Source organism: Buceros rhinoceros, unplaced genomic scaffold (genome assembly GCF_000710305.1).
Source record: "Buceros rhinoceros silvestris isolate BGI_N320 unplaced genomic scaffold, ASM71030v1 scaffold7223, whole genome shotgun sequence".
Classification (NCBI taxonomy): Eukaryota; Metazoa; Chordata; class Aves; order Bucerotiformes; family Bucerotidae; genus Buceros; species Buceros rhinoceros.
This window is the reverse complement of record NW_010402968.1, coordinates 8747-23933: the sequence shown is the minus strand read 5'-3', so window position 1 is coordinate 23933 and position 15187 is coordinate 8747. Positions and strand designations below refer to the sequence as shown.

Genomic DNA, 15187 nt, shown 5'->3' with positions numbered 1-15187 from the left:
TTAAAACAGACTGGAAACAATATAGTCTGTATGAACACCATCGATCAGCCCAGCTCCGTTGTTATGAACAAACCAGCAAGGAATATCAACACTGTGCTCTGGATCTCTTCTGAAATCCTTCTGCCAGCCCCTGAAAGGGAAAATACAGTCATGGAAGTATCAAAGTAGAAGCTGCACTTTTCACGAGGTGACCTTTACTAAACCTTTGCTAAGGACTTAATTATTTATTACCTTGTTACTGTCAGTTCATTGTTTTTAACAATCATTGTGGCATCTGGTTTCTTGGGATCAGAGCCAGGGTGGATTTCAAGTATGGTGAAGTTAATGGGGTGGAAAAACTGTCCTAAAAATAGAAACCAAAATTACCGTTTCGGGCATGTTGCACGCATTAAACCAGAAACAAACCAGAGAGAAACCCCTGAACTTCCACGTTCCCGGGCTGTTTTTTCCGTGGGTAAGCAAACACCCAGTTTTGTGTAAGGCTGAACATACGCCTCTGGCATTGGTTACTTTTCATAGACCAGAACGCTGTGGTTATCGTCTGCGTGTAAATTCCAACTTCTGAGTGCACAGTAAAATCAACCTTTCCTAGATATCCTTCAAGACAGCCTCACTTTGTGCCTTGTCTATCCAGTTGTATGTATTACACACTCTCCAAGTCTTCAGCTTTCTTTTATCAAATAATGCACGTGTTGATCTCTGAAATTTTTGGATGTGATTGTGCTCAGAACAAGGCTGACACCTAAGGAATTTTCGCACTCCTGCCAGGATTAGCTTTTACGCACTTTTACCCCATTTGAGCTGGTTGCAGGATGCTGCTGCTGCCTTGAGTGCTGTAAAGAGCACGGAGTTTAGATTACTTAGTGAAGTACAGAGGCAAAGTCCAAGATGATGAAAACAGCGATGAGATGTGTCAGTCAGTGAACTGTGCCACGGCGTACCCACATGTCACGGGGTCTTTTGCAATTTTCTGGCTCCGTGCAATCTGTACCATAGCAGAATTACTTCTGTGTGGAGAAGTCCTTTAGCCTGAGGAGCCTGGAGCAGGAAAGCATAGGAAACATTCCACCTGTACTCTGCTCCTTTCCTGTTCTGCTACAGCATTTCCCGTGATGCTAACGTGGACCTAACGTGTACTACCACTGACACCTTGGCTCGCTCTCCTCGAGCCTCAAAGCGTGTGCCAAGACTGCAAAGAGTAAGTTCGCAGCAGTTCATTATTTTCCACAACGAGTAAACTTACAGACCCAAAATTAACGTTTGCTGCCCGTATCTGATTTTGTAAGTGAAAGTTGGAAGGCAAGGGAAGATGGCTGCTCTCTGTGCATGTTCCACCAGAGGAGGCACACCACCAAACCCACTACACTGGCAGAAAACAGGATTCAATGGGCTCAAAATATTGATCCCTGAATTCCTAACTTCACCTTCTGCTAGAATAAAGAATGTTAGCTCATGTGAGGAAAACCTGTGATAACACAAGGCATTCTGTGCTTTTAATATGTGCTCATAAATCAAGATAGACCTTAACAACTTTTTTCTCAAGATGCACGAACTGAGGTTTTGACTGAGCAAACACATACATTTTCTCAAAGCGCTTGTACTTAGGAAAAGGTGAAAAGGCAAAAGGTCAGATCCAACCATGCAAGAGGATGGAGAAGCGGTGTAGCAAGGCAAAAAAAAAAGAAAACTGCAGGTTTAAAGATACCAGTGAGGACAGTGGATGCTCGTGATTTCAGCAGCAGCAGCAGAGAAATTTAAGAAAAGGTAATGCATAAAGCCTGAGCCCAGAATGTTTTGTCAGAAAGCTAATACAGCCAGTCAAGGTCATCTCAGCCTCCTCCGTTATCTCTGTTCAGAAAGACTAAGTACAAGATTGTGTCTACAAATGATGTAGAGTCATAAGGAAAAACAAGCATGAAGACATTAAATGAAGCCATACCTAATAATCCATGTGTCTGTTCAGACAGTTTATCACTTTCCAATGTATACAGTCCTAGGAAATCTTGGTGGAGTGGGTGTTTCTTCCAGACTTGGTGCAAAACAATAACAAATGAGCCGCCACTGTCCATTTTGAGCACCAGATTTTTTTTCCTGTTAATTATCAAAGTTAAACTGGGGAAAAAAAAGAAAAACTTGACTTAGGACATTGTGCTTCCCTGAAAGAACAGCAAGAAGAGGAAATGTGTTCAACAAACAGATGTTGCTTCATAAATTGTTCAGTGTGTTTTAAAACAGAGGTTTTGCTGCCTAGTTTGGTCCATGTGAATCTGTGTGTGTTCACAAACAGTCCAAGACTCCACTAAACCTGAGTGCAAAAGGTTACCGACCCTTTATGCATCTCAGCAAGATGCTTCTACCAAAACTTGTCCTGTAACAGTGCAATTGATCACGGCAGGTCAGTGATACGTAGATGCAGCACCACATGCTCAGCACTAAAAATGTTAGGGACAAACCCATCACTTCCTCGCCTGGATGCAAGCTGACCCTTTTCCTCTTGCTTTTCAGAAAGGACAACTTCTGAACTCTCTAGGTTAGCGCTAGGATAAAGCAGAGTTGCTTCTGATTGTGTTAGTGATACCTTCAGTGTGGCTGTCATAATAAAAAAAAAAAAAAGCAGCATGCTGCATAACAGTTCTGCTGCGGTGCAGAATACAGGACTTGAATCAGTTTCTTTTGCATACTCAGACAACAAATCTTAAAAGTATATTATTGATCAACACTAAAAATAGCGTAGAAGTAATACAGGAGCCCGACATCCTCCTGTAAGCCTTACCCTTCTTGCTGCAAGGTGACTGAGTCAAGCCAGGTGAAGCCTGTTTTTCCCTTGCTGTTCTGAACTGTGATTTTCTCAGTAGTTACTGTCAGTTTTAAATCCAGCTGCTTATTTGCAATGCCAAATTTTCCAAAATACGTGTTTTGGATCTTTGCATCAATATTCGGTCTCTTATCACCAATGAGTTCTCCATTGACTGTGATGCCTAATATATAAAAAGGAAACATCAAATATTGTTTTATAGGTAGGACCTGATCAACTGATGTCAGGGAGCGTCACGGACATGCAATAAACTTAAAGAAATGAATGTGAATTGAAAACTACATCTGAATAACTTGTGGATGTTTGTGCCAAAGTAGAGTAAAGCTCTGGGGGCTGTTCTGTGGATTTCCACAAAGACAACAACCACTTCATTGAGAAAAGCTGCTTATTTCCTAGAGCACAAAAAATCTGTGATGGGCACAAAGAGCCTGTGTGACATCGGTCTCTCTTTACCAGTATTCCATGAAATGGCAACCTAAGGATTATTTTATTGCTTGCACTACCACCCACTGAGACAAATAATGTTTCTCAACTCCCATAGTAGTTTTCAAACAAAGTTTAGAAGTTCGTTTTGCTCCAAGAAGTCAAAACATGGTTGTGGTAATGGTACAGCTACAGGAACTCCTACTAACTTGGCTGAGGAAAAGCCTTATGCAGTGCCAATAGCCTTTAAACCTAAGACATTTTGTTACGAGTACCCTGTTGTACTGTATTTACAAAAACCGCAAAACTCACCTGTAACTGGGTCATTTATTAAATTTAACACAGCACCCGGGTTTTCATTGATATTGAAACAAACGGCATCATCTTTTTGTGGCACCGGTATGATGAAGTGTGGGTCTCCATCAACTGTAAAGGCAAATCACTGGTATTTGTACTCACAGGCTCGAAGCTCCACGTGAACGTTTAACGTTGTGACCACAGAACTGCTGATGTTGGGACCAGCAGGAACTGGTCCCTGCAGAAGCTGTATGCCCAGCCTAGTCCAGCTCATCCTCCATAGGAGTGGAGGGGTCCCAAGGAAGCTGCTACCATCTCCCCGAAGTGAACCAGACCTTTTCCCCCTCACCTTTCCCAGAAACGTGACACATACCCTGTGCCTCTTGACTGTGAAGAGATATTAGTTGTTTAGCTTAAATAGGTAAGTTTTAAATAGAATGAATCAGGGTTATAACACTGTGTGATTTAGTATGCTGTGTGCTTAGCTGTACTTATTTAGCACGAGTAGCTGCATTTGTGGAAGCCTTAGGCCACAAGCCTAACTTTTCACCGAGATTTGCTGAACTGGTACAGAACTCGTCAAGACAAAGCCTCCAGAGCCAGCACTTACCAACACAAAGCCTAGCGATGGGAAGAAGGACTAAGAAAATGACCATATATAATCTCAGTGACTTGATCTTTAAAAAATATTTAGAGATGTTTAAAGTAATTTTTAAAGTAAACTAAAACACTAGCCCCATGGAAATAAGAAATAGCTGCTTTTGTGGAAGGGAGTTATCGATAAGACTCATATTAATAGTGCAGTTCAGTCTCATACCCTCTTCTGTTCTCCTTCTAAGCACACCACTCAAACTACTCACCACTGGTATACCACGTGGGCTGTGACATATGTAGGTGATGTACTTGTGAAGCTGCAGAGAGTAAAAAAAACCCCAAGTGTTAGAAAAACTCACATCAAAACTGGATATTTACACACTACACTCACAGTGCGTGTAAGAAGTCAAGGAGTTAATGTGCTAGGTAAGTGGCTAAGTCCATCCTTGTTTTTAAAGCATATAGCCCATGGAACGACAGTTTGTGCCCTTTTGGAATCAAGCAAAGCTTCAGGGTAGAGAGAGATTTCACTTGTAGTCTAAATTGCTTTAAGGGTTTTCACAAGGAGCAGGTAATGTATCTGTAGGACACAAATGTCTCAGGCTTAAGGATTAAGCTGTCTATCATCAGCAAGGAAATGCAACATCATCCCTTGAGAACTTGTTGTTTTGACATTTGTTTTTTTCCAGAATGAATTTTAGTCTTTTCAGTAAAGACTTAAGAAAACTAGACAGAGGGATTGAGCAAAACAGATTAAGACTAATCTTTAGAGCAAAAACCGAAGTCTAACCCTCCTATTTCCAGGATTGCCCAAGCAGCAATATCTGAAGGGTCAGTTGCTGTCTCTCTCTCTTGAATAAAATTTTTAAATAATTGAACATAGTTGCTGACAGGGATGCTGATATCACAGCTCCTTGCTTTATTTAATTCCAACAGAGATGCAAATTCAAGTCCATCCTCTGTTCTGGGAAACATCTTGCAGGAAAAACAGGTGTTTGGATGAACTGGCATTTACTCCTTAAAAGCTATTCAGATGGAACTTTTTCATCTGGTATTGTTCAACCTGAAGGTGTGTTTTTAGCAGGGAGCAACATTTAAGCAGTAAGCACAATTTGGTAGCTTTTGTAAAAACACAGTTGTAAACCCAGAAAAAGCAGTTTCTATCTGGTAATTTCAGTTGTCTGAATCAATTTCCTTTCACAGATGCTGTTTCACTGAGAATCTTCAACTAATGACTTACCCAGGCTTGGTGGGATAGCCTCCGCTGCCAATGAAACAAAAAGTAGTGTTAGAGGCTGGAAAGAATAAAAAACAATCTCTCCCATTTCCATCTTTCCATCAAAGAAGCTCCAAAACAATCATGTATAAAAATCCAAATATTGAAAAAATAAAAATTTAGTCAAACCAGTTTATTTAGTACTACATCAGAGCAACTGTGGTGAACAGGCAGGAAGCACACCCTAGTTTTCAGCAGAAGTGTGACTTTTCCACCAGCACGGGGTTTGCTCTGAAAGGGGCTGGGACAACCTGCTTGTCTCTGATTCCTCTGTGCTGTCTTGTTCTAAACTGTATTACTGGGAAGTCAGTGAGGTTTTTCCACTTGCTTCCACATTTTTCAAGTCATCTACTCTTTCTACCTCTGCAGCTATGGAGGGGTGTCTGAAGACAGGCTTTGTGCTGAAGAAATAGCAATTGCAGCATTAATAAGGACATCTCTGTGTGAGAGCCGGCTGCCCACGGCTATCCGGGGGTCACCAGTGCCAGCCCTGGAAAGCAGCCTGGCGGTACCAGGCCTGAATGTGTGATGGTGGGATGCTGCAGATACCAGAGGTAGGAGGAACCACCCTGAAAACCGTGTTTGCAACCTTCTCCAGCTGAAACGTTTTTACTCTCTTCATAACACTGTCTTGATTTATTCACCAAAAATTGTATGAAATTATTGCATCCTAGATCAAGTGAGTGAGGCAGGAATTCCACCTCTATTAGTTAAAAATATGAAGTAACTTTAATAAGAAATGTACATACCTTCAGCTGTTACCATGGGCAGGAAAGAAGTATGAGGGGGGAAAAAAAAGAGAAATTTACAGTTTCAGTTGTATAATTAAAACTGTTTGACAATTCAAGCAGGTATCTTCAGTATTTTACAGTTCCATTTCTTCCCAGTGATACAAATTACTTTTTGTAGATCAAACAGAAACTGAAAGTTTTTGTTACTGAAAGTAAAAATCTGTTACATGGAGCAGCAAAACTGCAATGAATTGTGCATATGACAAGAGCACTATGAATAATTGTTTTGCTGCTATGCCATTTCCACACTGCAAAATGTTCTTTATTGGTTCTACTCCTCCATGGTTTCCAAGGCTCTTGCCTCATTCTGTTAATACTGACTGGATGATTCAGTGATCCTTTTTGATCCTACGATGTGTAAAAACAATTATTTCCTTTTCTGACACAGCAGTAGTGTTTTGAGTATTTTCTCTGGTTACTGCTTTGTACTTTCTATATCCAAAGAAGATTTACTTGGAAAGAGGCTCAGAAAAAGGCCTTTGTACTACAAGTACCTGGAAGGGGAAAGCAAAGAGCTGAAGATCACTCTGAAGCTGAAGATGCCACTTCTGCCGCAGGTTTGGGTAAGTTTTTCCATCTTATGGAGTACAGCTCTAAACTTTAAAGCTGTTGTGCTGTATAGTGACTTGAGTGTTAAATTAAACACGAGGTGTGATTAAGTCAGTATCCCACTATGACAGTTATCAAAAATAATGCTAAGCACCCCTGTTATGCTAAAATGCCTTAAGTTATCAAGCCAAATTCAGAGATGAGAGTGTTTTTCATCTAGAAGCCAGCAGAGAGCTGACACAGAGCCTGGGAGGAACTTTTAGGGACACTACGCAAAAGTTTGGGGAAAAATTAATGGATGCTAATAGAGGAGATTAAAAAGCCTCAGGGGAGGCTTGTCAGACCCATTGAATGAGGGAGTGATGAGGGTAGGGTGGCTTTGGGGCACATTGAGGAGACAGCGTTTGCCTGACTTTGCTAGAGAGGAATGGAGTCGTTTTGTTTCATGTGGGTTAAACAAAGAGGCTGAACTGTACAAAACAGTGTTCTACCAAGCAAGGAGTTAATAATTAGCCAAAGTACCAGAGGAGCTAAGGACAAATCGTGCACTCTCAATGTAATTGCTGCTGTTTCTGTAATATATACGATATATGTATTACAGATATAATCTCCATCTTTTTACAACCCGACATATCTTGCACGGGAAGATCTCATGCAAATTTTCCCCTTTTGTGTAGAAAGATGTCACTACATCTAACCCTAAGCTGAAGTATGTAGGAAAATAAAGGAGAAACTGATGTGAACTAAACTGAATACAGCTGGATTATTAGATTAGAAATGCTTCTTGGTTTCCTTTCTATTGATGTAATATTTTATATATTTAGCTTAAAATACACTTATTTTGAATTTTTAGTATTTTGCCTGTACAATTTAGTATTGAAGGATGGTTTCATGGAAATGAGCCTTACAATGAGAAGTAATTTTGCATAAACCATACATGTGCGAGGTTTGGAAAATACATTGTTCAGATACATGTTTAAAACTGCGCCCAAAGGAAAGCTGTTCTTTAGGGGAACATCAGAGGCATATTTGGTTTCTCAGATAAAGTAAAATTGTGAAAATGTTTATACCTTCAATGGGTTTATCAGCAATCCCATCTTGATTGTCATAGTCTTCTGGCTTTGTTACCACCATGGATGTCAGCGGTGTTACAAACTTGTATTTCAGTGAGAGATCCAGGACTTCGGCTGTAAGATTATCCTTTTCTTCTCCTGTAGCTGCAATACTGAACACAGGTAGAGACTCCCAGCATCAATGACTGCTAAGTTACTCACTGAACTCTGGATTAAATATTTTTCTTCGAAGTTAAGTCGTTTCTCTGCAGTCAGTTTAACAGTAAGGAATATCTGTTACAGCCAAAGAGCACTTCTATTCCCCTGGATATCCAAGAAGAACGCAAAACTGTGCTTTATATTCGCAAACATTTTAAATTGTTTAATGTGCAACCTGAAACAGGAATACTGAGGTTGTGGAGGAGAACAGGCTGGGCATTTACCTTACCGTTTTTTACGCTTTCCCACTGGCACCTCAACATGATGTCAATTTCAGCTTTGCATCCTAGAAGCTACAGCAGTCAGATGGCTTAACCGGTTCGTAGCTAAGATCTTATTCTAGATATAATTACCGTTTTTCCAGGAGTTGTTCAATGGTAAGGTAAGCCCAGAGCCTTTCAATGTAGTCTCCAAATATGTATTCTTGTTCTTGGAAAGCTTTAGCTGTTTGCTCATCATCTTGCTGTGTAGTATATGACAGGACATCATTAGCCTGTTGGGAATAAGGAAATTTCTCTGTGTGTAGCCAGGGACTTCCAGAACCTCCCAAAATCAAGACCATCACATCTGAAAATCTTAGTAAATTGAGAAAGAGCCTGGTTCTAAACAGCACTTGCCCAGGAAGTTGTCAGTGTTGCATTAGGATGTTTGTTCCATTGCTTCTGTGAAGGTCAGTGTTGCATAGAACATAATGCAGCTATAGGACATAATGCAGTTTCCAAATGCTCGTGGCATTTTTGTTCATTACAATTTGGCTCAGGATTTAAAGAACTTTGACTACAACACTGCTTTCATACAGGAACGTGTTCAAGCAGATGCGCTGGCTAACTTACTAATAATACATTATTTGTATTTGAAATATACCTGATTTCATGTAATATATTTAATACACCACAGTGCATGGGACATCTATGCAGGTCACAGTATTTATGGTAACATGGTCTGTATGTTTGTGTTGTGTTTCTTGAATATCAGCGGCAAATATTTTTACACACTCCAGATCTGGAGAGGTATTTAGATCACTTTATTCATATTAGAGGTAGACTTCTGTTTTAAGAGGAAGGAATTTCAAATATTCAGCTGGCTTATCCATCAGTTCTCTTCACCCAGTGACAACTAGTGTCTGTGAACACTGAACACTCCTTAAAGAGCCAGGTAGGACATTTAGTGACTAACCTTCACAAAAATGTATGTATTAGCAAAGCAAAGCAAATCCAGACACACTGCACACAGCTGTTCCTGAGTGACCCTAGGACACCTGACTGACTTAGACAAGTAACTTGCAGTTTTGAAAGCAAAAGTTTTGGTGCATTTATGTTCTCATATATGCAGCAATGCTCCCTGTCACTGAAGTAAAGAAGTACCAGTACATATTTTAAGTATTGCCAACTTTGAACATTCAGACATTTTGGTACCTTATTTAAGTCAAAGAAATCCATACTTACGCCTTCACCTCTCACATCTACAGTCAAACTGTTTTGGTTGTTGTCTATAAAGCGCCCAGCTACCACAATCTCAGACCCATCGTAGAAATGCTTAAAACTGTTTTTAGTTAGGTCTGATATTTCATTTTCTGGGTAGCTTAACTCCACATCTGTGAGCATGGGATTTGACACCTCATCATAAAACCCCTACAGGATTTAAAAAAACAAAAAGACAAAAAAAAGACATTTAACTATCGTTGTTTCTTTAATTCATAGGTAGATCTGATCCCAGATGAATGAAAACCAGGCAATGAAAACTAGAAGTGTATTTTGGAAGAAATACTTAAATATTTAGTTAAATCTCAGAGTACAAGGCCTAAAAATCTGCAAATAATGGAAATAAGAAAGGACATACAAACTTTCCAGTCTCACTAGGAGACGAAAAATAGCTGAGAAACGTGCTGTGACTGATGAGTTGCATCAACCTTAACCAAAAGTAATCCCAAGCTTCCCCCTACTTGACAGAAATAAGTTTCTAGATCTATTTCCTGCAGAGACTGAAACGACAACCCAAAGGAGACCAGGCATTTGAATTTGTCAGAGCTTGCAATGAAATCCTGTACCTACAATTTTTGGTGAATTTTTTGACCAGCTGCTATTGGAACGTGAGAGGCAAAAAAAGGTCAACTCTCTACTGCCTATACCTGTTCTCGTACCGTATACAACTACAAAGTGCTTCAGAAGTATGGTAAGAAACACCTGCCTGCAATAAGTTCCTAAAGACAGAATATCTACAGCCTTTAAACTCTGTCATCCTTCTCTTCCTTTGACATGACATTAAATACGTGATCTGTAAGGTATGGGAGATATAGTGACTGGAGCAATTTTGCTGCGCACTGAAGTGTCCTTCAGAACCGTGACTTGCGTCACCCTATGCCAAGTTTTGAACCCGCCTCCATAGCCCACAGTGTCTCCCTTCTGCTGTCCATCCACTTTCTGTTCATATAAGGGAAGGGGAAAATCAAATGCAGATAATCCTCTGATTACAGCAGACTCCTGAGTATCTCAGTACTGGATTACACTTCGGGCTGTTGGTTACTTCAGAATAAGAACGTCTGTATAGTTGTCTCAATTAATGTGTCTCTTGTCTTATTTAAGTGGTGATTACTGTACCTGAAGCTGTAAAGCTGCATCAGAGTCAGGATAAATCCGACGGGCCAATCCTTTATTCTCCAGTGCCATCTTCTCCAAGAAGCTGTAGCTAACGCCATAACCAAACCCAAGATTGTATAAAGGGTATCTTCCTTCAATGGCTTTTTTCACATGGGCCTCAATTTCCTCAGTATTTGATATACCTGCATCAAACCAGAAAAAGCTTGAGTTTACTTCAAAAATAGATCAAATTATCACAAAATGAAATGTGGGTAGTCAGCCAGGATTTCTTAAGAGGTGTTATCAAAAACTTGGTTTAGTAGTATAGTAGCATTTAAATAATGGAAACATCCAGAAGTCAAAGAAGGAGGCCAATTTTAACTGAGCATTTTTTTGTTAGTTAATTCACTCTCTCTATTGTTCTATCCAACACAAACTTACCTACATTTGGTTGGCCATCCGTTAACATGATAATTATAGAAGCACTTCTCTTGGGCACAAGGTGGCCTTCATGAGCAGCATTCAGCATTTCAATTCCCCTCATTAGACCACCATGTAAATTTGTCACTGCAAGGCAGACACAGAAATCTGGTTTCAGCACAGACAGTGAGAATAAAGGCCCATTTTTCGTGAAAGATTTGGGTCTGCAAGTAGGGGGATGTTAGATAGTCCAAGTACTTGCCTGGACTTTGGAAACATAAAATGTCATGTTCTGAGTAATTTTCAACTTTAGGATTGTCTCATCAGTGATTTAAAAACCCCAGAAAAACGCTGTAGCATTGTGTTCAGAGACTGAACTGATAAATTAACTTACCCGACGACGTACTGGCAAGACCAGTGAAGTACTTACAGCCTGCAGTGTCAATGCCCCGAACAAACTTCCTTGCTTCATCCAAATTCTCAGGAGTGGCCTTGATTAATGTGTCTTTCCAGGTTTCTACATTGCTGCCGAACAGTATGAAATTGAAGAAATCGTCTTCTTTAATGTCATCTAAGATTTTCAAAAGTGCTTCCCTTGTCTACAAGACACAGAGATTTAAATGTGTGGTTCAATATTTAACAAAACAGGTGCTTACAGATTTTACATGATTATTCTCTCAGCATCTCAGGGTATTTTTAACTTTTACGTAGCATACTGTGCAAAAATTCTGAGCCTGTTTTGTCCTTGCCAGCCCCTGTCTCTGTTTCAGAGGAAGTCTAGTGAAGTCAGCCAGTTGCAATTACTTCTGGTAAATCTTTGTAGTTGAGAGGAAAATCAGGTCTTGCATCAGGGATTGTTGCTCACACTACGGTAAGCTGGCATGGCAAATTGAAAGTGATGGGAAATGGGTGCTACAGGTTGGTGGAGAAGCTCGTGCACAAGCAAGCGTGGATATTTTGATGCAGCACCAAACCTGAAAATTCTGAGCATTAGCTTAGAATGGTGAGTCCTAACTGTGAAAAGAGCTGTGCTTCCAGAGGAGACAGAATGAGCAACATAGAAAATGCACTGAGTACTATATGAACATTCTAATTTTGGAACTGTCCAGTACACATGACAGCTCTCTGGTGATGTTGATATTGAGAGTTTTGAATTAATAACATTTATAAGTAAATAAATGTCTAGAATTTTGTTCTGCAGTAACGCTTCAAAGCAGTATTTATGGTAATGAGCATTAGAGAGGTCGCAGCACGAAAACACCTAGTATAGCTTAAGCAGCGCATATGCACTATAAACCACGGTGTCCCTTCCATCACAGCAGAGGCTCTTCCTTTGGGATTCTATAGTAATGTAATAACTTACCTGTTCTATTGCTTTCCCATGCATTGAGCCACTAATATCTATTACAAACACAACATTCTTGGGCAGCTTTGGAAGATTTGTTGGTGCAAAGAAGTGTACAAAGTAGCCATTGACAATCTGAAAAATAAAATGTAAAAAAAAAAACCCCACCAAAACCTTTTGTATATTATAAAGATAAAATGGATAAAGAAGAAATTACTTTAATTTAGTGTCTAGCCCCTGAGTGAACTAATAAGTTTTAACGGCTCTGCCCACAGGCCCAGGAGCTTCATTTAAGCGCAAGCCTTGGCCTTTAGTCCCTGTCTGAGCCACACTCTAGGAATACCTGTCTCCAGCTGTGTCACAGCCATACTTGTTCCTGTCTATGGATTCTGCTGGTTTGGATCCCACCCTGCAGAATGACTTTCCACCTTGATCTCGGGCTGCCTCGTCACCACAAACTTGCCTGATGACCTGGACTCTCGGTTGAATCTGACCGCCATCTCCAGGTCTGTCTTGCTCAGGTACTGTGGGGAGTGGGCTTGTGGCTGGTGAAGGCCCTGTGCTGTCACCTGTGTTGTCTCACTCCGCTCCAGGTCCTTTAGGGACCACCTGCTCCCTGCCCTTTACTATGCAAGCTAAGCTGTTCAACAGTTCAAGATTTCCAGCTGTCAGATTTACCTGCAAATTATCTGGAGTTGTTCTCTTCACATCATACCTTACGGTAAAATCCCCATCCAGCACAGACTGAGAACAATTTGCACAGGTTCGCTGCTGATTAAGAGTTGGCCTGAAAGAGATATGCCCCTAAAAAAATAGTCTTCGTTAGAGCTGAACCGTAATAGCTGAAAATTTTCAACAGAACACAAAGCAATTTGCAATTTGTAAAACTAGTATGTATGTATTCACAGACATGAGAATAACCTGTTTGATCAGTTAGGTATTGGTTTGTATCCATATGTATTCGGGTAACTGATATGCAAAGGCTGCTACCTAGAGCTTTCTTTGTGTTTACTTCCCCACCTTCCTTGGTTCGTCCCGCCACTCTGAATGACACTTTGGATACAGCTGTTGTGCAGTCTATGTCTTACTGTCTTACAAATTCTACCACCTTAATACTTGAATGAGAAAACTACTTCTTACAGCTCTTCTGTAAGAAATAGTCTTATCGATGTCCAGGTTTCCAACTTCTGCTGTGGGACAAAGCCTACTAGTCTGGGTACAGTACCATGCTAACAGCTATGTGGCTTCTGAACTGCACGGAGGCGGCCTTCAACTTGCTAGCTTGCAATTCATCTGCCCAGGCAAGCTTTTACTGCATTTTCTCTATTTTTTTTTCCCTCTCACTTCCATTGCTAGCACTGACATTATTATTTCAGAATTATAACTGTAATAAATAAATTATGGAATGCAGTTTTCATACCTTTTTGTCTGAAAAAGTTTTTTTAATGGTATTTTGTAGCTCATTGGTGATGAATGTTCCTTCTGCTTCTAGATCAGTGATACCCTGAGGCTCAAAGATATTTACTTCAATCTGGAATATTAATTGAAAATTCAGTGTCATTGATTACCACCTCCACCCCCCCAATATATCAACTTAGCCATTTACAGGAGGATCAGCAGGCAACTACAGATGTGAAAGAGGGATTTTCATAAAAGCAAAAGAAATTTACTTTTGTAATTCATAATGGCAGTCCAAATCCACACTTGTGTGGGCACACCATCACCCAGACGAGCCTTTTTATGCATAGACATTAAAAACAAAGTTAGAAACAAAGAAACCTTAATAGAGATATAACTTGTTTGAAATCTAGATACTGGGATTTTGTAAAATGTCAATAAATACTTCAAATATACAACCCAGCCATTCGCCGTGAGTTGTGCCCAACCTCAGCCAGTGATTCCATATGTCTTCTATCACAGTCTGTTTAAAATAGTGCTGCATAAACTCTTGCAGGTGCTGAGTTTTGTAATGATTTTTCACAGCATTTTCTGGGCATACATGGAAGAAAAAGTTTGCCTTAGAGCTGGGTTTTAGCAAGGCAGATAGGGGTGATCAAAGACAAGTTTTGGCACACGAAAGCTGCCATACTCTAGAATGTGATATACATGTATCACTGTAAGACGATGCTCTCTAATGGTAGTGTAAGTAGTTTATACCAGAAAGGTGTTTATAAAAGCTATTAGTTTGCTGTTTTGCCCCAGGTTTCCATACATCATTTCTTCTGGAGGCTTAATAGCTGAGTCAATTTGTCACCAGGCTTACAAACAAAAATCTGTGCTAAAGTGTGCTGGTGTGAACTCCCGATGTGATTCATTAGAAATATCATCACAGGCCTTTAGCTCACCTGGGAACCAATGGGAATGACCATGGTACTCCACTTCCAACAAATGTGCACAATTTCATCATTTCTTAAGTTACAGTCCAATTAGATACAGTTTGCCATTTACCTCAAAATCTCTGACAAGCTGTTTCGGTTTTACTTTGATGAACATCTCATATTTTCCAAACTGTCGCTTCAGCAGTTCCTCATATGTGAGTTCAAATGTGACTTTACTGGCTGCTGCTACGTTGACTGAGACAGTGAATTTTTCTGTTTTTCTTCCTGAAGCTCTGCATTTAAGTGGGTAAGAGAAAGAATATCTTTATCCTCTTTCACAGTATTTATTGTTTGGGTTGGTGGAGTACGATTTTCAAAACAGAATAAAACAAAGATGGGAATTTTGATCTATTGCTAAAATCATACTCAGACTGTAGAACGTATTCACTTCCCAGTGAGCTTAGTCCCAGGAACAGCTCCTACCAAGTCAGTGAAAGTTGCAGAAACACTCT

General features: G+C 40.1%; 1 protein-coding gene across 1 annotated transcript in view; it reads right to left on the bottom strand.

The window, feature by feature from the left end:
- ITIH3 (inter-alpha-trypsin inhibitor heavy chain 3) overlaps positions 1–15187 on the bottom strand; it is a 22255-nt gene continuing 7068 nt past the window's right edge. The window contains exons 5-21 of the mRNA XM_010132818.1: positions 14806–14968; positions 13778–13888; positions 13036–13161; positions 12376–12492; positions 11443–11611; positions 11034–11159; positions 10614–10795; positions 9462–9647; positions 8370–8509; positions 7816–7970; positions 6155–6160; positions 4396–4446; positions 3551–3664; positions 2774–2978; positions 1940–2112; positions 232–343; positions 1–130 (exon numbers count right to left, since the gene is read on the bottom strand). Coding sequence (XP_010131120.1) covers positions 1–130; positions 232–343; positions 1940–2112; positions 2774–2978; positions 3551–3664; positions 4396–4446; positions 6155–6160; positions 7816–7970; positions 8370–8509; positions 9462–9647; positions 10614–10795; positions 11034–11159; positions 11443–11611; positions 12376–12492; positions 13036–13161; positions 13778–13888; positions 14806–14968 — 2266 coding nt within the window. The remainder of the gene's footprint in view (positions 131–231; positions 344–1939; positions 2113–2773; positions 2979–3550; positions 3665–4395; positions 4447–6154; positions 6161–7815; positions 7971–8369; positions 8510–9461; positions 9648–10613; positions 10796–11033; positions 11160–11442; positions 11612–12375; positions 12493–13035; positions 13162–13777; positions 13889–14805; positions 14969–15187) is intronic.